Source organism: Rousettus aegyptiacus, unplaced genomic scaffold (genome assembly GCF_014176215.1).
Source record: "Rousettus aegyptiacus isolate mRouAeg1 unplaced genomic scaffold, mRouAeg1.p scaffold_m13_p_1, whole genome shotgun sequence".
Lineage (NCBI taxonomy): Eukaryota > Metazoa > Chordata > Mammalia > Chiroptera > Pteropodidae > Rousettus > Rousettus aegyptiacus.
The window spans coordinates 169,721,576-169,746,226 of record NW_023416284.1 but is presented as its reverse complement, the minus strand read 5'-3'; the positions used below and the strand labels follow the sequence as shown (position 1 = coordinate 169,746,226).

Below are 24,651 nucleotides of genomic sequence, written 5' to 3'. Positions count from 1 at the left end.
CATTTTCATTTAGGTGAAAATGAAACCAAGTAATTCCCAATGAACCAGATGGCATGAAACAGGCCTCTTCCCAGCAGTAGCATAGGTGCCGAGAACCTGGAGTCATGTTCCCTGACTCTTACACGGCATCTTTATAACTGAACAGACTCACTGAAACTTGGGACACTCCTATTTATCTCATTTGAACAATTAGCAAATATGTGACGTGCATTCAAGTTGTTTCTTAATCAGCTGCAACTGCATCTAAAAGCAAAACGTAAAACAAAGGGAATAATTAAGATCTCCAAATTTGAACTTGCTACTAAGGACAAAAAAAAAAAAGCTTCTCATTCAGGATTTCTCAAACTGGACATGGCTTCTGTGTTTTAAAGCTAATGGCAATGTTACCCCAATGTTACCCCAATAAATTTAATAAAATAAATAAATAAATAAATAAATAATAAAAATTAAAAAGCTAATAGCTAATTCAAATCTCTATTCTTCTTCAATTTCATATTCAGTTTTGGAGTTTGAAAAAATGTATTGAAACAAACAAAGATGATGGACATGATGAAATGAAGGCCCTATTCATTCAATGAAAAAAAATATAGCTCATGAAAGTTCTGTCAGTGGTTTGGGATTTGAGGGCAGACCTATTGTTAATGCTTGAAAGAGAAAAAAGAAAGCCGACCTACCGGCTGGATTTAACTCGGCCTTAACTGCTGGTCAAGATGGCTGAGGTAAATGCTGAGCTCCCCTCCTCCCACATCAAAATTACAACTAAACTACAGGACAACCATCTCTGAGAAGTGCCTGAAGACGGGCTGAACAAAAGTTCTATAACTAAGGACACACAGGTGGGGCCACCTCAAGGCTGATAGTGTTAAGGGTGGAAAATTTTCAAATGGCCAACTTCTGCTTCCATTGTTTAATGTTAACCAGGGTGTAGTTATCCCGTGCAAAGGTATGCTAATGTTAACTTCTGCTACTGTAAACCTGCTTCCTCGTTTAATGTAATTATAAGCTACCTCCTCTGAAAGCTCAGGGCTGATTCTCTAGTGGGGAAAGTCAGTCGCTGGCCAGCTAATAAAGGTTCATAATTAATCTCAGGTGGCTCCATGGGTCTTAAATTTGATCGCACCACAACAATAGGAGGGGCTAGAACAAGCATCGGGCTGGTTCCATACCCACATGTGCTAGTTAAGAAACAGGAGGGATATCTCAGCTGTGGAGGTCCCCCCTAAGGAGTGGGGGTCCCAGCCCCACACCGGGCTCCCCACCCCAGGGTTCCAGACTTGGGAAGAGCAGTCCCCATAATTTCTGGCTGTGAAGATCAGCAAAGATGGTGGGTGAGTGAGAAGAAAGGCTGTTGGAGACCCAGGCGGTCCTCCTAAGGGCCCCGCGCATGAACTCACTTGCTGGTGACTCACTTGCTCTGGCCTCCATCGCTGGGGCAGCAGCTGGAACAGTGCTGGGGTCACATGGGGAGAAGCTGAATTGTCTGGCTTGCGGGAGAGGGCTGGAGGGGCAGCTTTCTCCCAGACAGAAGTGGTGGCAGGCGCCATATTCTTTTGTTGAGCCCTCTACCCGCCATGGACATATAGGGTATTCTGCTAAGTGAAATAAATCAGACAGAGAAAGACAAATATTATGTGATTTTACTTATATGTAGAATCTAAAAAACAAAATAAATAATCAAAAACAGAAACAAACTCATAGATACAGAGAACAAACTGAAGGCTGCCAGATGGGAGGGGTATTGGCGGATGGGTGAAAAAGGTGAAGGAATTAAGAAGTACAAATTAGCAGTTACAAAATAGTAACAGGGATGTACAGCATAGGGAATATAGTCAATAACATTGTAATAAATATGTATGGTGCCAGGTGAGTACTAGACTTATTGGGGGGATCACTTTGTAAGTTACATAAGTGTCTAATCACTATGTTGTACACCTGAAACTAATATAATAGTATATGTCAACTGTAATTGAAAAAATTTTAAGTTATTTTTTAAAAATTAAGAAAACAGTAACTGTGAAACAATAATTTCTCTGGATTTTATAGTCAGAATAAAGCAGATCTTAACAAATAAATTTGCCTCAAATCAACCAGTAGGTGTCACTGTTTAAATGTATTGACAACACTTTTCCTACAGAGTTCTGTGTAAAGAAGGCCAAAATTATCAAACAATTTTGCATAACTTACAACCAGTTCAAACCCAGAATAAGAATGCTTATGAATCTACACTTTTAATTTATAATTCAAAGTGACTTAATTTCTTATTGTTAAAATAATCATTCTAAGCTTAGCAGTGGTATACTTATACATAATTCAAATTTAAATACAAAATATTTTAAGAATTTTGAAAAACCAAAAGTCTAATGTAACAAGTCTACTTTTTAAGAAAAAGCAAGATTCTGCTACCTTTTAGGACAGGAGTTTAATTTTTAAGAACCGATATCATCTAGTTCTCTCTATATAATTTTGAGTAAAGAAAACATTACTTTTTAAATTTATTTTAACAAATTGTGTCTAACTGTGCCTATCACCTAGGTACAATGGGTCTGGGTTTAGGATTTTGTCTGTCAAAGGAGATTATGAATGTAAAAGTGTTTTGAAAACTGCAAGCTGGTCTATACACGCAAGGTAAGATTTCTACTTGTGTGGTGTTGTTTAGTTCTGAAACATCTACTTTTTTGAGAAGAACATTACAGCATCACAACCACTCTGCAGAGGGAAATATTACTTTCTTTTTTGCAAAAGACGTAACTTGGAAAAATTGATAAGTCTTTGTGAGCCCAAAGCCTGACTTCTTTCTTCCAAGTCATTTTGTGATTTGAACTTTTATAAATTGAATCATAGTCTTAAATTTTCCTGCATTAAATTAAATTCATTTAGAGAATCCTGCTAATCTGAGGAAATCGATGATAAAACATTTTGTAGAAGATGATACAATAAAGCAAATGATCCCATCTAAATTAGCTTGTTAAGATTATAGTCAAGTAGGCCATATATATTGATCAATAGAAAAATGTGTGGTTCAGTGTCCTAGGATCTATCCATCCAGAAGATTCTCTTGTTTCTAGACCAGCTGCTTTTAGACATCATTTCATTCCTCTGTGGCATCTCAGTGATCTGTTTGTCAGAATTTCAGCAAGCTCAAGAAAAATATTAGCTGGTCTTTTACCACATGTGCTAAAGCATAGGCACTGGTTACTACTGACGAGAAGCTCGATCTAGTTTTGTTGTTGTTGTTTTTTAAAATATAATATAATTTTAAAGAAATAAAGTCCACACTACTCCTTGCCTATTCTTGGTAACGTCATTCCATATCTGCACCTAAACATATTGATACAAATACTTAAATTAGCACAAGCTGGGAAGATTTCACATTACTTTCGTTCCTCCCTTTGCTCAGCTTTTAAGTAGGAAAAGAGAATAGGCTGAGCTCAGTCTAACTGGCCTCTAACTGAATTAAACAGATTTCTCCAAAAGAATATTTCCTGCCAATTCAACCTCTCCCGAGCCTGTATAGACCGACCAAAAATTTCTATATCAATAGATATAGGTTCTTCCAAATGCCACATTTATCAGGTTGGTTCTTGCTTTGAATCCTTCAGTAGACTCCAGGCACCATACTTAGCATAGTTTCAAGGTGGCTTCCCTCACCTGTATTTCTCTCCATTTCCTCCTCCTCCTCCCTTCCAGAGCTCTGCTCTTCTTCCTTCAATGCTCAATGAAAGCTGACTCTCTAGAAAGAGTTAGGGCTTCTTACACTGCTCCTTCAGCACCTTGGGCATAATTCATATTCTCTCATTAAAAATGTGGTTAATTAAAATCTCTGTCTCTCACTATCTATGCTCCTTGAAACGGAGACTAGGTTACTCATCTGCATATTCCAAGTGTCTAACAGTGACTGGCTCATAGCCATTTCTCAGGACTGGCAGGATGTTCATTTCATTCTCTTCCCTTCTTGAACAATTCAATTCTAAAGCCATTAGATGGGCCCAAACAATGCGGATGTTACATTTGAAAGGTGGGGCAGGGAATGACAAATATGGGTAGAAAAACTAAATAAAATCTGTAGTGTTGGATCAGAATTGGAAGTATTGGTATGAACTCCTAGATATAAAGATACATAGATTCATAGGTAAGTAGGTAGGTACATAGATAGGTAGATAGGTAGATAGATACACATATACACACAAATACACACACTCCCTAATTCCGTCCACTGAGAGGGTCTGGGATCAGTAACATATAAAAAACGAGCACACCTAGCACTGAGATCTTGATTTCTAAATATCTTCCATTAAAGGGGACTAGAGAGCTTTTGGACATGGCTGATTCTAGGGCTGGGTTAGGGAAAATACAAACACGGAATATTTTGGACTAGCAAGTAAGGAAATGCTAAAGAATGATAGAGATGTCAAAAGTCAGCTTAAATGGACTCCCACTAGTCAAATCCTGGACACCGAGTATCAAAACAAATAACTGTAAAATAGACGGTAACCATCAATTAAAATAGGACACCATAAGTGCATACTTATAATATTTGATTCTATAAATACTTGAAGAAAATGAAAAGTTTGATAAATAATTGGATATTTACATAGCTTCAAAGCACTTCCCTTCAAAATATGTATTGATTACAAAAGGAAAGAGTAATTTTACAGTGGAGAAGCCTGGCAGAAAAAAACTTCATCAAGTGAATTAAGTTAACAGGCCACGGTAAAAACATGCCACCTCCGAAGATGCAGTGGGAACTCGCCTCACTTCTGTGACAGTCCTGCTAAAGAGGCGTAACTTGAGCCTAATTGCCAGGAAACATCAGACAAATCCAAACTGGCAAAGGGGTGTGCTACAATATCATGGGCTTGTCATTCTCAGAAGTCAAGTTCACAAAGGTCAGGAGAGAATGAGGAATGCTTACTGATGGAAGAAACCCAAGGAGATGTGACAAGCATATAAAATGCATGATTTTGAACAGGAGCCTTTTTACTAAAAAGAACAGCTGGTGATGAAATGGGCCCTGAGGTTGGACGATAGTAAGATACAGAGGTGAATTTCCTGATTTTAATGGTTGTAGTACAGCACCTAGTTGTATCTTACTCTCGAATGATTTTAAATAAAGGGTTGTTTTCACTGTACTTGCAGCCTTATTCCCCCTCTAGGTTTTATATTACTTTCCTTTTTTAAAAAGTATTAAAAGGAGAACAAAAGTAGACCATGATGGATACTGTCTCTGCCTTTGAGGAGTTCGCAGAAGAACTGTGTGCATACTTAATTTTGGCGGGGGCGGGGGGGTGTAAAAAAAGGTTATTCTGCTTTTCCTGCAGAGGCAGTTTTCCGTAACTGCGCTGCCACTGCACGAGCGTCCTCCCCACCCGCGGCTCCCGCCCTGCAGGCTGCGCCGGCCGCGGCCGGAGTTCCGGCCCCACCTCGGCCCCGCGAACACTCGCCGCGGCGCAGCGGAGGCCTGGGGCGGCGCTGCCGGAAACCAGGCCGCCGCCTGCGTGCCACGCCCAGCCCGCTCGCCGAGTCAGCTGCCTCGGGCTTGTGGGAAGCTGAGCTGCGCGTTGTGCGGTTTGCGCCTCTTCCAGCTAGACGACAGGTTCTCGAGTCCACGCTGTGATATGCTCGGTGAAATTGATTTTTAAAAAATAAAATGTTGAAAGGGGGGGAAAAAAACGCAACTACCAGGAGTGGGGTTCGAACCCACGCGGACATATGTCCATTGGATCTTAAGTCCAACGCCTTAACCACTCGGCCATCCTGGTGTAGGCAAGCGGTGTTCCTGTCGTTCTTCCTACAAGGCGTATTTCACCGTCCTTTTCGCTCCCTCCCTCAGGAATGCCGAGGAGCGTTCGCCGCCGCTTTTTCGATTCTCCCAGCGGGAGCTGTGGCGGCCTTCCCGCCAGAACCTCCAGTTCCCGCCGCCGCAGCTCACTGTTGCCCCAGCATGCCGCGGTCGCCAGGGTAACTGCATGGGAGCTCGGCGCGCTGTCCGCGGCTCCGGCGGCGCTGGGAGGCGCGCTCAGTTCTGCTTCCGGTTTCGAGGTGCGCGGGCGCGGCAAACAAACACTGGTCAACTTTTTGGTTCCTAAGAGCACGTTTTGGGGGCTCCCGAGACTGGTGGTACGGGGACGCAGCCCAGAGGGCGGTGTTTGCTTTGTTTTACTCTAAACGGGATAAACTTCAAGAAATGAGTTGCGTGGGCAGCAAGAGAGTTCTCTGATCCCTGTATCAATGGGTCGCTTTTCTCTTTATCTTGTGTCACAAGTCACACGGGAAGAAAGCTTTGTAGAAATTTGTGTGTGTGCTGAGCCAAGGCAAATGCAGGCTGCTGCGGCACTATTCGCCCTCCCTGCGGGCTGCAGGCACCACACCCTCTGCACTGGCCTCCCTGTTCCCGAGACCCAGCCGTGCACCTAGATGTTTCTGTTCTTTTTACCTGCTCTGTCATGCCTTCCTTCCTTTGTATAGGAGATTAACTTTGCTCTGTCCACTCCTTTTCCAGGATTTCCTCTCCATTCCCCACAGCCCAAGGCCTCGAATCTATGGGCAGAATAAAAAAAAAAAAGTTATTGTTTTGTGCCACTATTGTTTGTTTTTTTTTGTTTTGTTTTTTTTTAAAAGAAGCAATTCAGGAAAATTCTGACACTAATAAACTGGGGGACTGTATTGGAGCCCTGGGAGCACTGCTTAGAGACAGGCTATCTGAGAATAAAGCCAAGGCGGGGAGAAGCTGAGTTCTGAGATGCAGAGTCCAAAGTCTGGTTCCATCTTTAATTGGAGCCCTTTCTTCCATTTTGGCTGGATTCTGGGCCGTGTTGCTCTTTTTCCAAATTCACATCTTACATGGGACTGTCTGAGTGAAAGAACACAAGTTCCATCCCTAGGTCCTAGCAGCAAGGGAAGCTAGGAAGCAAAGTTCTGGCTTCTACCTTAGGTAGCTAGCCTCAAAATGGAGGAAGTTTCCCAAATAGAGGAAGAGTATTCAAAAGATCCTGGCAACAGAAAGGCATGACAAATGTCTACCTGAGTGCTGGAACAAAATGTGAAAAGCACTACACAATGGCATTTTATAACACAATATTAGAAAATTACAATATTAAGACATTTTGTAACGCTGAAATGGCTTCATATTCAGGAATTGCATTGGGCATACTTCTCACAGGGAAATGTTTCCATCTATTTAAACTATTTTTCACTCTGTGTGTGTATTTAAGCCATGGTATTCTTTATGCATTCTGTAATGATTTAAAAAATGTGTCCATAAATTCCTTGACTTACCTCCATTCAAGAGCTGAAGCCTAATTCCCTTCCTCTTCCATGTGGGCTGGACCTAGTGACTCATTTCTAATGAACAGTATAAAACAGAAGAGATGAGGTCATCAAAAGGCACAGCTTCTATCATCTGGGAAATCAGGTGTCATGAGCAGCTCTTTGAAGACCCACGTGGTGCTGAACAACCAGCAAGGAACCAAGGTGTTCCATGAATGAGCTTGGGAGCACATCCTCCAACACCATCAAGCCTTGGGATTACTGGAGCCCTGGGCAACATCTTGACTACAACCTTATGAGAGACCCAGAACCTAAATGATCCTGATTTCCTGACCCTAAGAAACTATGTAAGATAATAAATGTTTATTGTTTTAAGCTGATAAGTTTTGTGTTATTTTTATGCATTGTAAAACATACTAATATACATACTGGCCAAAGTTAGTTTCTTTAACTTTGATGAGGTATTCATGAGCATATATTTTGTTTTCACATATATATTTTTAAAGACTAATCTTGCTGACTCCTTTGGTAACATTTCTTCTTCCATTCATTTTCAAACTCTTGAATGGATTGCCCACACTTTTCAAATCCACTTATTTTTAGTTTTCCTCGGAATCTTTTGATGCGTACCTCTACACTTACTTTTTTCTCTTTTTATCTTTTCAGGATGAAAATACCTTTACTAAAACAGATTCAAGTTGTTAAAGTTGTACAAAATTTAAACAGTATAAAGTGAATAAAATAGAATGTGACACCCCATAAATTGGGGCCCCTTGTCCCTTGAAGATGCTAAGCCATTTCCTGTCCCTTTCCTTTTGCCCATACTGCTCTTCTTTGCCTAACCTTTCTCCAAAACCCAGCATAAATCTTACCTTCCCGCCACACATATAACTGTAAACTGAAATAAATAAGTATGTTACATTTACTTGCAAATATGAGTGTCCTCACTCTGCCCGATCTTATTTATTATGATAAAAATGAAGGCATGTAATATTATTAGGAATACATTATTCTTAGAGACAATTTTCTGTCTAAAGTACTTATAGAATTTAAATTTTTGTATCAAATCTCATGAAATGTAGTACACATATATCCCATAAAGTAAGCAGGGAAAAAAAATTACCTTTTTGTCTATTATTAAGAATTGCCATTATGATAGCAATGATTTTTCTGAATTACCGACGTAACAAGAGGCAGCAGGACATTACAATGTAGAGGTACAAGCATACTTCATATTATTGCTCTTTGCTTTATGGTGCTTCATAAGTATGGCTTTTTTTTACAAATTAAAGGCAAGACCTTCTGCCAACAAAAAGGGTCTTCCTGCAGCCACTTAGGATGGTGGCTCAGACTAAACTAGTTAGATATTAAAGAGCAGGATGAACTTAGAAAATGTCAAATGAGGGCAGACTCAGATTCTATATCATATATACGCTGGGTGACCAAACACTTCATCATCCAAACCCGGACACTTCTGAAAGGGAAAGAAAGAGCTAGTAAAACTGTGTTGGGGACAACAGGCCTACAAGAATGTGGTCCCAGGCAACTCGCATGTGTAAAAGAAATATGTATGCAACTTTGGACCAAAATTAATAATTATCAGCTGTGCAGTTAATAGACATTTATTGGATGAACAACCACATTAAAGATTATGTAAATTTAAATGTAAATCAAAATAATTCCTGATGTGCGAGACACTTTCTCGTTGGGTCAATTAGGAAAATCCAGACAGGAAATTATAGCTGCCTTCGCAGCTCAAGTATCTGGTGTACATTTTGGATTACATTAACCACACAATAGTTCAAAAATATTCTTTTTTTAAATTTTTTTATTTTTTTTAGTATTGACAGTAGTTCTTTAATTTAATTCAATTTGGTTATGAACAGAGGATAGAATTGAATAGAGGTCATTCTGGTGTTTTGCCTCTAGATCTGGGAGAATAATGATTCCATTCACCAAAGGAGGTCCGTAGGAGGAAGAACAGAATCTGCATTTAAGGAACCTGTGGGATATTTCATAAAGAGAGGTCAAGTAGACAGGATATAAAAAGCTGGAGCTCATGCGACAAGTCTAGGCTAAAGATATATATGGCTGAAGGTGAATGGCTCAGGCCACAGATGTTACATGGTGCAGGCCAGAACCACAGGCAGTGAGGCTGCCCCAGGATGATGCCTAAGTAACTCTTCTCATCCCATGGTATGCTTAGGCAGCTAGATATATTATGAATTGACACCTATTACTCAAAAACAGTATTTTTCAAAGGTCAGAATAAGAACAGTCAAGCAGAAGAAAAAGTCTAGCTTGGGTGCCACTGCTCAGGGAGGTTGTCAACTTATGCCAACGCCTAAGTACCTTGGGTAAAGTTGAGTCTATGTGTTCGCTTCTTGGCAGGTCAACCAAAGAGAGCTGCTGGGGTCATAGTATTCAACCTTTTCTCCACAAAAGTTTGGAAATAATCACCATAGGCAGCCATGGGATGGGTGAGATTACCTGCAAAGAATGTGCAGAGAAGAGAGTCAAGGACAGAATCCTTAGCCATTTCATATATCAGTGTGTGGGCTAATTTATTTACCAATTACCTGAAAAATGTGTGAGGTAACTGTGTTTTTATGCTACCAATCACTTGGGATTAATAATTTCTCTCCCTCTTTTTTTTAGTTGCCTTAACAACACCTGGTGATTTATTACAGCTATGTGGTGTGCAGGTGCAGCTACAGAGAAGGTAAATACTGTCAACAAAGCCCACACCAGGTATGTGGGCTTTGGCAAATTACAGCCTCTTTCTTCTGTCAAATAAATCAGAGGAGTTGGTAATGTAAATCATGAATGTTTCCTTTCATTTTGTTTTGTTTTTGCAATATATTTTAAGAAGATAATTCAGTTGTCTAGTATACCTTTAATTCCAAGAATTTTCATTGGAGGTATAGACCATAGTATCTACTATTTTTAAGACCCTGTGAAATTTTGAAAATGGGAAAATACACACACACACACACACACACACACACATGCACACACACACACACACACACACACACACACTTTCTTCTGAATAAAACAGCAGACCAAGCAAAGAAACAATAGACTAAATGGAATTAATCACTTTCTTTGTCCAGTTTATTTCTTGTTAAAAAAATAATATGGTAGTGTGATGAAGAGAGGAGTGGAAATTATATTTTATCAAACTGTAAGAATAGGCAGAACTTTTTCATTTTTTTAAAAAAAAAGTAAAAGTAAAATATATTAATACTTAAATGAATATAAAGGCTTTGAGTTATTAGAAATTTATAAAGACCTTTAAGTGTTAGGAGAAATTTCCAAAATTTTCATCCCACTTACCACACTGAATTTAAGCCCAAACAAAATTATACCATAGAATACCATAATACACAATTTTACAAAATTATACTTACAGGGCATACACAGAAAAAAAAAAAAAAGATGTCTACCATCTTTATCTACTTTTAGTATTTTCAGCTTCTCTTTTCTAATTTTTGGTCCACTTTAGTCATGTTCCCTAATTCTAATCTATTTTTCTGGGTGTCCGGGGTTATCTTGCTTTCTGGCCTATCTTGTATCTAGGTACTTCCTTTCTTTTTATTTTCAGTCTCAAGTTCATTCACACCACTGGATTATCCCTTTCAAAAATATTCATTCTAAGCCTCTTGTCTCCTATCAAGACAGAAAGAATTTTTCTTCCTCATTGTCATGTCCCCTAGTGTGTTCTGCCAGTCCATTTTTAATGTAGTACTGAAACTTTCAGTGAGAAGAGATGCAACTTTGGCTAATAAAACTGTGGTTTCCTTTTGGACATGAGAACTTCTTGCACAGTTACTTCAAATATTGATAATGACCAATGCGCACTGCCCTACTGATGAGTTGCAGCACTGAAAAGAGCAGGTATTTTCTTTAATTTCCCCATCAGTTTTACTTTCTCCTGAGTAAGTAAGTACATGTTTTAACATCTTGCCACTTAGTGACATTTCTTGTTTGACAGGTTTCTTCCATGAACCAGAAGACGAAGTGCAGGTGAAAATTATGAAGAAAATCCATGTTACCTCACCTATGCCCTTTTAAAGGAGCACTAGATCAGAGTAAACCACAGGGCAGGGCAAAAGAATAAACTAATTAAACATTCCTAGCCACCAGAGAAATTCCTGTCTTTGTCACATGAAGGCTAATTTTTTTTTTTTTTTTTTTTTTTTATCAACGAGTAACATTCCTCGTATGTCCTCTCTACCTTCTGCATATTCTCTTCTTGATTTGGTCCACAACTGTGTTTTGAAAGTGTTGGAGCACTAGCTGCTGGCAGCTGGGAGTCACCTGGAGCCAGACAACAGAAGATCTGCCAAATCAGGTTCATCTGGGAGAAAGCTGGGGCCTTACAGCTCAGCCGAGCTCATGTCTCAAAGAAAAGACACTGGAGGGTCCTCCAAGCTCTCCTTGGTCTGCAACTCCTACGGGGGAAGAAATCATCTTGCAATTATTTCTCTGCATGATGCACATGGAATTGAACATTTTTGTATTGAATAAACATTACAATCCCTAAGGTGTCTGTATGTATTTGGGGGTGGGGAGGGGTACCCCTACATACTTGGGAGAATGGACTGAAGCATCCTCATATATATAGTGATTGAGGACAGTTTAGGACTGATGCCCAAAGCCAAAGCCCTGAAACACAATCTTTTATGCCTAGGAGCAAGGAGCTAAATACTTTGCACAAATGACCCTACTAGATGCCATGTTATATATTTGTATCTGAAACCCAAGCCAATGCATTTTGTCCAAAATTAAAAAAAAGAAAAAATCTTTGTTTTTCATGGCTGGAAGAATAAAAAGAAAAGAAAATTCTTTCTAGATAAAACAGTTTTACAACTTCCTTTGCATCCAACCTTGAATAAGGTAGTAGTCTTCCAGGCTAGTCATGCTGGCTTGAGATCCTGTGACTGAGACCTTCATTCTCTCACTGCGAAGCCTTTTCAGACTGACCATTCTCTTGGATGATCTGCTTCTCCCCAAGTAGCTTTCTCTCCAATTCCATCTCTCTTTCCCTCACCAAGTTTCACCCTGGGTTGTGCTCCCAGACACTGCCCCCCGCTCTGGGCCCAGCACCCAACACAGACCCTCTACTGAAAGGGGGGGCATAGATATTGGGCTTTATGCTGTAAAATAAACACATCTAAAAATGTATACAAAAAGTCACTCATAACAGGAAACAACTTCTGAATATCTCTGTTTCTGCATTTAAACCACAAACATTTGAATACCTTTGAAATAAAAGATATGCAAAATGCTAAGATCAAAAAAAACAAATAAGATGCTATTGGTTGTCCTTAAAAATCAAAAAACACTCTAGCAGAGGAAGCACAGGTTGCTTAGTGAAGAGAGGGATGATGCTGGCCTGGAGAATGCACCTCACTGCTGCATCCGTGTAATAGATGGGTGGGCACTTTGTTCTGGAATCCACCTATTTCCATTAAGACCACACCTCCCACTGGCTTTCCCCACCAATGACAGCAGGGACGCTAAGACAGGACTGCTCCTGGGAGACATGGGAACCTCTGAATTTGCAAAATTCCCCCTGGATTTGCAAAATCCTTTTAGATTGCACAGCAGTCTAGAATCTTTCCATTTTTTTCACCTATACTGGGGTCAGCTTTGCATAAATCTAACCATTCTCAACCTAGCTGGGCTCTCTCGCTATTTTCTATCCCAGGTATTTACCCCAGTAAAATTTTTGCAACGTTTAATCTCTTCCTGGAGCAGGCTTCTCAAGGGACCTAGACTAACACAGGGGACAAGTCCTGGGAAGTGGTCCAGGTAGAGAAACAACCTGCAGGAATGGCCAGAGCAGAATAGGAGAGAGGATGCAAGGAAGAGTGGGAGGGATGAGGCCGAAGAAGCAGGTGGAGCCTGCAGCCTGCAGGGCCTCGGCAAGACTCACCAAGGAGTTGGGATTTTTATCCCAGCAGCAATGAAACAACCGTCAAAAGATTTCGAGCAGATTAATGACATGAACGAATGAATGGATAAACAAAATGCAGTATATACATAAACAATGTACTATTATTTAAACTTAAAAAAAGGACTCCTGCCACAACATGGACTATGAGGATGTTATGCTGAGTAAAAGAAGCCAGCAACAAAAAGGCAAACACTATATGATTCCATTTATATGAGATATACAGAGTAGTCAGACTCACAAAGACAGAAAGTGTAATGGTATTTGCCAGGGGCCGAAGGGAGCGGGGAATAGAGAGGTGTTGTTTAATGAGTATAGAATTTCTGTTTTGCCTGATGAAAAGAGTTCTGAAGATTGGTTGCATGACAATATGAATGTACTTCACACTACTGAACTACATATGTTAAAATGGTTAAGACGTTACCTTTTATTTTATATACACTTTATCATAAAAACAATCGTAATGACAAAAAGAAAAAGCGCTATGACTATCGTACAGAGGTTGCATTAGAGGGCCAAGGCTGGAGGCCAGAGACCAGTTGGGAGCTGCCGAAATGACGGAAGCAAGAAAGGAGGATAATGTGAGCTGGAGAATAGCAGTGGGATGACAGAGGTGCACAAATTCGCGGAGAGGCGAGGTGTGGGAGGCAGGAGGCTGCAGCAGGGCTCCTCGTTTGGTCGGTGGGGTAGAAAGTGGTTGATGATGCCATTTGTAAGACAGAGTAAACAGGAGTTGCCAGTTTGGGAGAGATGGTGAGTTCTGTGGCATTAGAAGCGCTGGTGGGACATCTAATGGAAGAGGTTTGCTAGGTGATGGGATGTATAGATCTGACTCTCAAGGGAGAAGTAAGGGCCGGACATACAGATCTGGAAACGGTTAGCATTTAGGAAGATGGTATTTGAAAGACTGGTAATGAGAGAACTAGCTCAGGGAGACTGGTAGACTGAGAAGAGGAAAAGCCTTGAATATAAATTCAGCCACAAGGCAAATGTAGGAGAAAAAATGTGGAGTCAGAAGGTCAAGGGAAGAGCATGTTTTATTAACATTACAGAGATTAGTCAAAGAAAATACACATTTCCTCTCTTCATGAAATTTATGCTTTTAGATTGATTGATGTGACCATCATAGGAAGGAAACTTAGTAGTATGAGAGCAAGAAATAGATACATGGGAGTAGGTAACTATCGGCAAGTATTAGAGGACTGAATTCTTCGTTCCGACATCTTAGAAAAAATGAGACGGTAATATTACTTCATAGGACTGTCATGATAAACAAAAAAGAGATCAAAGCACCCTGTAAACTAAAAATTATACCAGTTGGTACTCTGTTAGTTGAGCGACATGCCTATCTGTTGTGGGATAGGATGATTATTGAGCGAAGTACGGTCAGATCCAGACTGGTGCCCAGAAGTGCACGTAAGTTGAAGGTCAGGGTGAAAGACAGGCAGGAAAACTTGCAGATGAACAGCAGTCAGGTTGCGGGTCAGAGCAAGCAGCTGAACAGAAACTACACCGATAGGAACACACAAAGCGTGAAAAGTCCACATGCACAGCAAACGAGACAAAAAACTGAGTACAGGAGTGAATGAAATGAATGTAGCACAGATATGCGGTATCATCCATCTCCAAGAAAACTTAGAAATCTGAAGCACTGCTCAGCCTCGGCCAGTGAGCTTTGCTATGTGTGGCTATTTACTCATTCCCTCTTTTCCTACCTTGTTCCATAATAGATTTATGGTGGCTTAAAACAAATCCCCAGGTGTGGGTAACCTAGGATCTGTAGGAGGTATCAGGCCAAAGGCGCACATAACTGGACATCACATTGATGGAAAATATAAAGATCCTGGTATAGAAACGGAGGAACACACGCCTCACATGTGCTTTTCTGTTTAGGATAGTTAGCTGGGTCTATTTGAAAACAGAGAGATAAGGATATGTATGTATGTATGTATGTATGTATATGTATGTATGTATGTATGTATTGCATGCTCTGTTATTTTTACCCACGATAAAATATTAGGGGATGCTGGGATACAGAAAGACACCTGGTCTATTCTTCATAACACATGCTGGTTATAAAGATGCTCAATAGTTGTATGATGGTGAAGTTACATTCTAGATCCCATTTTTCTATTTCTAATAGCTCCATTTTATTAATTGTAATGATTTTCAGTTCTATCAAAAGCAAGTCCACTGTTACTCTGGTTACAACTGGATGTTTCAAACTATCATCTTGATTACAAATGAATGAATTGCATGCTGCAGATAGATACTCTGTATATTTCAGAGAGGAGAAGAAATGTGTCTGATGGTAGAAAATAGAATGGTAGGATTTCTACGTAAAAGCTAAGACTACAGTTGCCCTGTTTTATTATTTTTAAGCTATACACAGTTTTCAGTAGTTTCCTGTCAAGATAGAAACTTCATATGTACAGCCTGAACAATATTTGCATATGACATTTAACTGACTTTTAACCTTAAAGCATTGGTACTGTTTTTAAATAAATATAAAGCATTGGTACAAGAAGAACACTGTTCTCTTTCCAAGTCACTGTCCTAAAAGGTCACAAACACTCCCATAATGCCACAGTTCAAACATTTTAAAATTATTGATCGGCTTTTTAAAATTGTAACTGAGATTATCTTGGATTCTGATGCTTCCTAGGTGGGTATTTTTCCTATTCTGATATTTCTGGAGTTATCACCACCTATAATCTGTGGTTGTGGCTGTAAAGTTTGGCATTTGGCTGGTTGGAAGTAGTCACCACATATATTAAAATAGCTTTAAAAGATTTTCATCTCTAGCCTCTGAAGGCTCTATTGTTCTTTGTGGTTGAGTCTTTCATTTCACACACTAAATGACATTAATGTATGAATTTTGCGTATCTGACACAAAGTCTTCTTGCCCAAAGTCACACTTTAGAATTTGCCAAGTGGCCATGATGGAATTGGGTAAACCCAACTCTACAGCATCTCCTGGTGGCTTTCCTAAGGAAAAACCCAGCATTTTACCCATTGAACGACATGGCAGTCAGAGCCAAGAAGGGATCAGGGGAAACAGGGCAGGATATGGGAAGAGCCAACTGATCCCTTCCCTTCAGTCCATCGTGACCTGGCCTTCACGACTGAACTACTCTTTTTTTAAATTTTTTTTAATGGAACATCTAATTTGGATATACGATGTTTGGACATGAGAAGGAATAGAAATGCCACAGTGACAATAGTTTTTCATTACAGGAAAAAAAAAAAAAAGCCCTAATTCCAAGAATGTAGAGCCTTGGTTTCTTTATTCCATTTTATTAAAGACTATCAACAGAAGAATAAGCATTTATATTTTCCCCTGAAAATTAATAAATATTCATTGACTTAAGTCAGTAACAGCTCAGTCTACTAGAGAGTTATATAATAACAATAATGAATATAGCATGTGCCAGGTGCTTCTACTTAGCTAGTCATTTACTTCTTACAACAACTCCATAGGTCTTCTTATATCTATTTTACAAATGTGGAAACTGAGGCACAGAGACATTATATAGTGTGTCAAGTCATACAGCTAGTGAGAGGTAGAGTCAGGATTTAAAATGAGAGAGCTCCTGAATCTGTGCTCTTAACCTTGAGAACACACCCAGATAGTTACTAAAAAGAAGGAAGAAAAATTCTTGCCTCCTCACAAGCAAGAATTCATTGATCTCTTAGTATATCAAAGTGCGGTTTTTATCCAATTCTCCAGTGTGAAATGCTGGGAATTAAAAAATACACAGAGCCTGCAAACTAATTTACTTTTATGAATGTTTCTAAGTAAAGAAAATGCTTTATGGATTTAAACAAGTCAAATGCATGAACTATCCTCTCTTGTGGAAACTAGCTGATGGTCTGTATTTATAACATCGCTTCTGTACCATGAAAGACATAGCAATGGAACTGTGTGAAGACTTTTTAGGGAAAGGGAATTAGGTCAAATAAGGTCAAAGGTGAAACATATCCCTGGAGTTAGCTGAGAAAAAACTCAGGAGAAATATGAGAAGAGAGGAATGGGACTTGGTTTCCACAATTCTCATATTTAACCATGAAATTAAAATTAGATGCAGTGCTAGATTTTCATGGTCAGAAGCAGGCTAGTCAGTGAGTTCCAGAGAGTTCACACACCCTTCTTTCTACTCCTTTTAAAATTTCACTGTCTGAAGGATCTGAGAATTATAGCCGCTGAATAAATTCGCTCATTTATTAAATAATGAGTAGAAAGAGTTCAGAGTTGACTCAGACGAAAGACAGGAAACACGGTAAATATGGGTAAGGGCATTAAAAGTTTGCAAATGAAACCAAATCTCCAAAGCATGACGATTTTGCTAAACTATGGTAATTCAGGAGAGAAAGGTAAACACCCCCATGTGAATTCCTTTTCATTTTTTATTCTCTATTCAGAATTCCATCCAGATGTTTTGTAGCCTTAAGCTGCTAGTAAAAAATTTCTTAGAAAATAATGGAAAAAGTAAACTGACCGAAACTTAAATGGTCAAGACACAAATATATAAAAGGGATATTTATAATGTAACGTTTATTAAACTAACTTAAAAACAGGATTATTTTAAATTACTCCATTTCAGTGCATGAAAGCAATGGTACACAGTAAAACAAAAGTAATATTTCTAAGAATGTCATTTTATTATCTCTAGTTCTGTATGCATTTTCAGCCTTTGACATCTGTCTTTATTACAGAATTAAAGTTTTGACTCAAACTCGACTGCAGAGTAAAGTTAAAACTAATTAATTAGTCATTATGTACATTCGTTAGTTAATATTAGTAAATATTACATATATGTGCATTTGTAATAAGGTATAAAAGATAAATTTTAAATTATTTTTATTCATGAAAAATATATAAAATGTGACAAATACATACTTCGATTTGAGTGCTCATTCAATATTCAGTGCTTAAAAATATTTGGGAAAAAAAAATCCCCAAATACACTTTGATGGAAGATATTAAAAGTGAAGAGATAACAAAAAAAAAAAATGAGTGTCAAATGTGATTTTAATAAGTAGGGGAGGTGAAGAGAAAGAAGATCTATATCTAGACAAGAGTCACATAGCATAAATCGGATGAATAATGGGAAATGAAAGAGGTACAATTTTTCCCAAGGTCAATTTCATGTGAAATTGAACAAGGACCAAGGTACTTTCAGGATAGTGTAAATGAATTTAAGTTTTGATAATTAGTTCACACTATTAGCCAATGCAGAATTGACTTCCTCCTAGAGTTTCGTTGGGAAACATGCCTTGGACATTTACCCTACAATATGCTAAAGCTTCAGTTCACTTGGCTTCTGATAAGAGACGGGTGCAACATGCCATACAACGACCCCACACAACTTCAGCGGGTATCTGTCCTTACTGAAGAAACATCCCACAGCATCGACCATCTTCCCAAGCATGGGCTGGGTTGGAATTCTTGGACCTCAAGTTTCTTCTTCCTCTAAAAATCGAGATCCACAGGGTTTGGGACAACTCACCCTAGTGAAGAGGGCCCCCAAATCTTTCCCAGTGCACTTTGGGAAGCGCATGATGGCCCAGGCCAGCCTGCTAGTTGAGGCAGGGGCAGCAGAAGCAGCAGATGGTCCGGCAGGGGTTTTTCTTCTTGTATTGCACGGCCTTGAGCACCTGCGCCTTGGCCTGGCCGGTGTAGTCGAGGGTCTTCTCCACATTCAACTCAATGATGTTCAGAGTTCCCTCCTGCTCCTCCACCAGCATGGCCATCTGCAGGAAGAGGCTGTGAACATCACGAATGCGGCTCTCCAGCCGCAGCACCTCGCGGTGGCGGCTCTCGATCTCGTTGAGGGCCGCCCGCGCGCCCTTCACGTCAGCCAGCAGGTTCTCTGAGAACACGTCCCACTTGCCCTGCTCGAACATATCTTCGATCTGGTCCCCGGAGACATCCTTGCCCATGATCTCCAGCTGCCGCTGGATGCGGATCTTGCAGTTGTCGCGCTGCTTCATCTCGGCCTGGTTGTACTCGTACATGGCACGATGGAAGTTGCAGGTGAGTGCGCTGTACTGTGCGCGCAAGATGCGCGCCACCACTGAGTGCGGGCCACGCTGGGCCTCCGCCTCCTCGCTCAGCACCTTCATGGAGCGCAGCTTGCGGTGGATGCTCTCCCCGCGGGACTTGATGTCCTTGGCAATTGAGTTGGTGTCTCTCTTGATGCTGCTGAGACGCCGCATGGACGTGAGGAAGCGCGTGTTTTGCTTTCCTAGCCGCTTCACGTCGGCCATCAGCTGCTGGTTTTCATTCTGAAGGTCCTGGATGTCTCGGTACAAGGACTCCAGAATGTGGTCTGTCTCAAACACGATGTCTTCGTGGGGTGAGTTAAATCCATCGTCCTCTTCTGGGAACTGTTGGTCATACTGCTTGGATAATTCTAGAAGGTCTGAGAGCCGGTCCTTCATTTTGCCTGCAAATAAAGATACTGAGGTTAAATTCCTTGAGTGAGAGTCAAATACTTGCACTGAGGGAATTGAAGTTTAAAATAAAGAAATGTTCTGTTCGACACTCTCAATTCTTTATTCCTGGGTGTAGGTACTAAATGAATGAAAGGAGCTAAATGTTCTATGGCATTTTGCTTACAAGTAAAGGACGAATGTGTCTGAGAGTCATGAACACAGTTGTTTTTATAGCCTGTAGGTGTCTGAAATTCAATATTACAGGTACCCGGACCCCAACCAGTAATCAAAAATTTTAGATTGCAGTGGGAACCCATCTCTTGCTTTAAGTTCCCCTATAATCACAAGTAGAAACATACAGAAAAAAAAAAAGGAAAATGTAGGAAGAAAAGACTTACAAAGATAAACGTTTTTAATAAAAAGAGTTAATTTCCAAGGCTTTGGGGTCAACTCTAACTGTTGTCTATTTTATGTTTATTTCAGCACTGGTCACCATCTCGGTTCTGTACATTATAACAGTTCTTAAAATGGTTATTATATAAAGCATGGTTTAATTATTTTTTTCTTTTAAAAGTGTTAAAAAGTAAAACATGAAGTAAAACAACAAAAAAAAATACACAAAGACAAAAATCTAGTAAGAACGTATAAAATCTGGAAGTGAAAGTCTCCTTGCTCTCGACCCAGTATCACTGATACATACTTCGGTTTAGTGCTTAATACTCAGTGCTTAGAAATATATGAGGGGAATAAAAAGATATATGCTAATGGAAGATATTAAAGGTGAAAGGGGTAGGGAAATAGTTAAGTTCAATGTGCTTTTAACAAGTAGGAGAGGTGAACAGAAAGAAGATCTACATCCTGGCGGGAATCATATAGTGTAGCCCAGATACAGTTAGAAATGCAAGACGTAGTTTTTCCCAAGTCCCTAGTGGTAAGCGTCGTTAACAAAGCTGCTTAAAAAAAAAACAAAATTTATACGGAAAAATTCCAATCATACACAAGCCTAGTAGAAATTATGTAACACACTCCCATTTATCCACACAGCAGCAATATTTGCCCACTTTCAATGGCTTTTTGAAATAAGTTGGCAGCTCAAGTAGAATTTCCATGTTTTTATAAGGGTGGTTATGATCATTTCCTTGCTTAGCGAGGCAAAATAATGTTCTCTCTGCCCATATTTTCCCCATAGGAATAGCTAATGTGTATCAGGTGCTTACTGTAATGCCAATAACGAATTTCTAGGCACTTTTCATGTGATACCCTCTTTCATCTTCATACAGGCTCCATGAAGTAGGCATTGTCATTATCAGAGTTAGTAAATGAGCATAAGAAGATGAAGAAACTTACTCAAGGATACCAGTAAGTGAATATTTGGGATCCACTGTACCCCACTTAATCACTATACTCAACTATCTTCAGCAAATGTATAAAAGTGAGTCATGAAGAACTTTACTATTAAACAAGGAAATACAAATTAAACCACTGAGAAAATATTTTTGCCCTCCAAGTTGGAAGGAATTTCTTTTAAATTTATTTTTTAATTAGAGTTGACATACAATATTATATTATTTTCAAGTGTATGACAGAGATTTGACATTTATGTACCTTACACAGTGATCACCAAGATAAGTCTAGTAACCATCTGTCACCATACATAGTTATTATTATACTATTGACTATATTCCCTATTCTGTACCTTACATGCCATGACTTGTTTTATAATCGATAGTTTGTATTTGTTAATTCCCTTCATCTTTTTGCCATCTGGCAACCATTAGTTTGTTTTCTCTATCTGAGTTTGTTTCTGTTTTGTTTGCTCATTTGTTTTGTTTTCTAGAGTCCACATATAAGTGAAATCTTACAGTATTTGTCTTTCTTGGTCTGACTTATTTCACTTAGCATAATACCGTGTAGGTCCAACCACATCATCACAAATGGCAAGATTTTATGGCTGAGTATATAAATATACGTAACTCATCTTCTTTATCCATTCATCTATCAATTACTACCTAAGATGCTTCCATATCTTGGCTATTGTGAATAAAGCTGCAAGGAACATAGGGATGCATATATCTTTTCGAACTATTGTTTTTGATTTCTTTAGATAAATATCCAGAAGTGGAATTGCTAGGTCATACAGTAGTTCTAGTCTTAATTTTTTGAGGAATATGAATACTGTTTTCCATAGTGACTGCACCAGTTTACAATCCGAACAGTGCATGAGGGTTCCCTTTTCTCCACATTTATTCTTTGTTGTCTTTTTGATAACAGTCATGCAGATAGATGTGAGGTTGTATCTCATTTGCATTTTGTAGCTTCCTTTGACTTTCAATATCTTCCATTAGAATATACTTTTTTCTCCTCAAACATTTCTAAGCACTGAGTATTGAACAAGCACTAAACTCAAGTACATATTGGTAGTTTTGATTTGCATTTCCCTGATGATTAGTAACATTGAGCATTTTTTCATGTCTGTTGGCCATGTACATGTCTTCTTTGGAGAAATGTCTATTCAGGTCCTCTGCCCATTTTTAAAATTGGGTTGTTTTTCTGATTTTTAGTTGTATAAGTTCTTTATATATTTTGGATATTAACCTCTTATTGAATATATCATTTGCAAATATCTTCTCCCACTCAGTAGGTTGCCTTTTTGTTTTGTTGATGGTTTCCCTCACAGTGCAAAAACTTTGTAGCTTGAAGTAGTTCCATTTGTTTATTTTTGCTCTTGTTGTCTTTGTCCTAGGAGACATATATATGTACATAAAAAATTAGTTCTAAGACCAATGTCAAAGAGTTTAATGCCCATGTTTTCTACTAGAAATTTTATGGTATCAGGTCCTACGTTTAACTCTTTAATCCATTTTGAGTTTATTTTTGTACGTGGTGTAAGAAAGTGGTCTAGTTCATTCTTTTGCATGTGGTGGCCCAGTTTTCCCAACACCATTTACTGAAGAGACTATCTTTACCCCACTGTATATTCTCGCCTTCTTGTTGCCTCCTTTATTTCTGTGTTCTCTATTCTGTCAGATTAATCCATTGTCTGTTTTTGCATCAATCCAGACTGTTTTCATTACTATAACTTCATAGTATAGTTTGAAATCAGGGTGCTTGATATTTCCCACTTCGTTATTCTCTGGATTGCTTTGGATAGGGACCACATTGAATCTATACATGGCTTTGGGCACTATGACATTTTAACAATATTGATTCTTCCAATCCATGCATGAAATTTCTTTACATTTATGAATTTTTTTCCTTTCCTATATAGAAATCTTATTTTTAGTTTTGGCTTTTTTCTCTTCTGCTTACAAAAGTTCCTTTAATATTTCTCATAGTTCTAGTTTAGTGGTGATGAACTCCTTGAGTTTTTGCTTTTCTGGGAAACTGTCTCTCCTTCGATTCCAAATAATGACCTATTTTGATTGTAGATTTTCCATTTTATCACTCCGTGCCATTTGCTCTGGCCTGCAAAGTTTCTGCTGAAAACTCAGCTGAGAGTCTCATGGGGGAAATCCCTTGTATATAACTAGCTGCTTTTCTCTGTTACTTCTAAGATTATCTTTTTACCTTTAACTTTTGAAATTTTTATTATGATGTTTCCTGGTGTGGGCCTCTGTGGATTCATCTTATTGGGGCTCTCTGTGCTGTCTGGACTTGAATGCCTGTTTCCCTCACTAGGTTAGGAAAATTTTCAGCCATTATTTTTTCAAATAAATTTTCTGTCCTTTTCTCTCTCTTCCTGGAACCCCTATGATTTGAATGTTAGCACACCTAATATTGTCCCAGAGGTCCCTTAAACTATCCTCACCTATTTTCTTTTCTTTTTGCTCTTCCACTTGGATTTTTTCCACTACCTCCTCTTCCAGATTACTGACACATTCTTTGGCACTATCTAATTTGCTGTTGATACCCTCCGAAGTAGTTTTCATTTCAGTAACTTTATTCAGTTCTAATTGGTTCTTTTTATATTTCTGTCTCTTTGTTACAATTCTCACTGAATTAGCCTATTCAGCTTCCATGTTCATTGAGCATCTTTATGACCACCATTTTGAACTCTTTATGTGGTAGATAGCTTGTAACATTTTATTTAGTTCTTTTCTGGGGGTTTGTCTTGTTTTTTCATTTGGAACATAATCCTTTATCTCCTCATTTTGGGTGTCTCTCTGTGTTTGTTTCTATATATTAGGTAGAGCTTCTACGACTCCCAGTCTTGAAAGAGTGGCCTTATAAAGAAGGTGTCCTCTATGGCCATGCCACCCTGAACAAGACCAATCCCGTCTGATCTCAGAAGCTAAGCAGGGTTAGGCCTGATTAGTACTTGGATGGGAAACCACCTAGGAAGACCAGGTGCTGTAGGTGTAAAAAATAAAAAAATAAGAGATTGTAAGCTGACAAGGTCCTTGCAAATCTGTGAGGTTAATCAAGGGTTGCTTCGCCTAAAAAAAATTGATAAATAAAAAATAAACATAAAGAAGGTGTCTTGTGGCGCCCAGTGGTGCAATCCCCTTAATCACCAGAGCCAGGTATTCCAGGGATGTCCTCTTTGTGGGTTGTGTGTGCCTTCCTAATGTAGTTGGGTCACAATTGCTGTGGGCACACCAGTAGGGAAAAGGGGGTGGGTGCTAACCCTCAGGCAGACTGCCTGCAAGGTCTGAATGCAACTACTGAGGATGATCTGGTGTGCAGAAGCTAGCCTCGTGGAAGAAGAGTCACTTTGGAGGGGCTCTCAGTGCTGGCTAGGCTGCCTATTTGGTGTGTCAGTTGTGGAGCTTCTTAAGAGAGGCTCCAGTGCAGGCTGAGGCTGTCCATCTTTGTGCTGGGCTTGGAACTATTTAGTGGGAGCTACAAAGCAAGCCAAGGCAGCTACTGCTTGTGCTGGGCTTGTGGCTCCTTGGGAAAAGCTGAGACGTGAGCTGAAGCCAGCCGGCACTGAGCCGGCCTTAAAACTACTTGCTAGGAGCTATGGTGTGAGTCAAGGCTGGCTA

General features: G+C 39.4%; 2 protein-coding genes, 1 non-coding gene and 1 pseudogene across 4 annotated transcripts in view; 2 read left to right on the top strand and 2 right to left on the bottom strand.

Annotated features, from left to right (window-relative positions):
* The first annotated feature begins 710 nt into the window (after positions 1–710).
* LOC118615054 lies at positions 711–6,919 on the top strand. The gene is made up of 3 exons (XM_036239345.1): positions 711–719; positions 5,319–5,622; positions 5,831–6,919. Exons 1-3 carry the CDS (start codon positions 711–713, stop codon positions 6,163–6,165), a joined length of 648 nt encoding a protein of 215 aa, XP_036095238.1. The 3' UTR covers positions 6,166–6,919.
* Positions 5,677–5,759, bottom strand: TRNAL-UAA. Its single transcript has one exon. It is a non-coding gene; the product is annotated as a tRNA-Leu (tRNA).
* A 10,838-nt stretch (positions 6,920–17,757) lies between the features above and the next one.
* STX11 (syntaxin 11) overlaps positions 17,758–24,651 on the bottom strand; it is a 42,750-nt gene continuing 35,856 nt past the window's right edge. For both annotated transcript variants that reach the window (XM_016119576.2, XM_016119578.2), the window contains one exon: positions 17,758–19,677. In XM_016119576.2, coding sequence (XP_015975062.1) covers positions 18,809–19,677 — 869 coding nt within the window. In that variant the 3' untranslated portion in view covers positions 17,758–18,808. The remainder of the gene's footprint in view (positions 19,678–24,651) is intronic.
* On the top strand, positions 23,907–24,025 carry LOC118604969 (annotated as a pseudogene).

Coding starts and splice junctions, on each gene's coding strand:
- LOC118615054 (XM_036239345.1), top strand. Junction 5,623..5,830: donor TCCACGCTGTGATATGCTCG/GTGAAATTGATT, acceptor TCCCTCCCTCAG/GAATGCCGAGGAGCGTTCGC.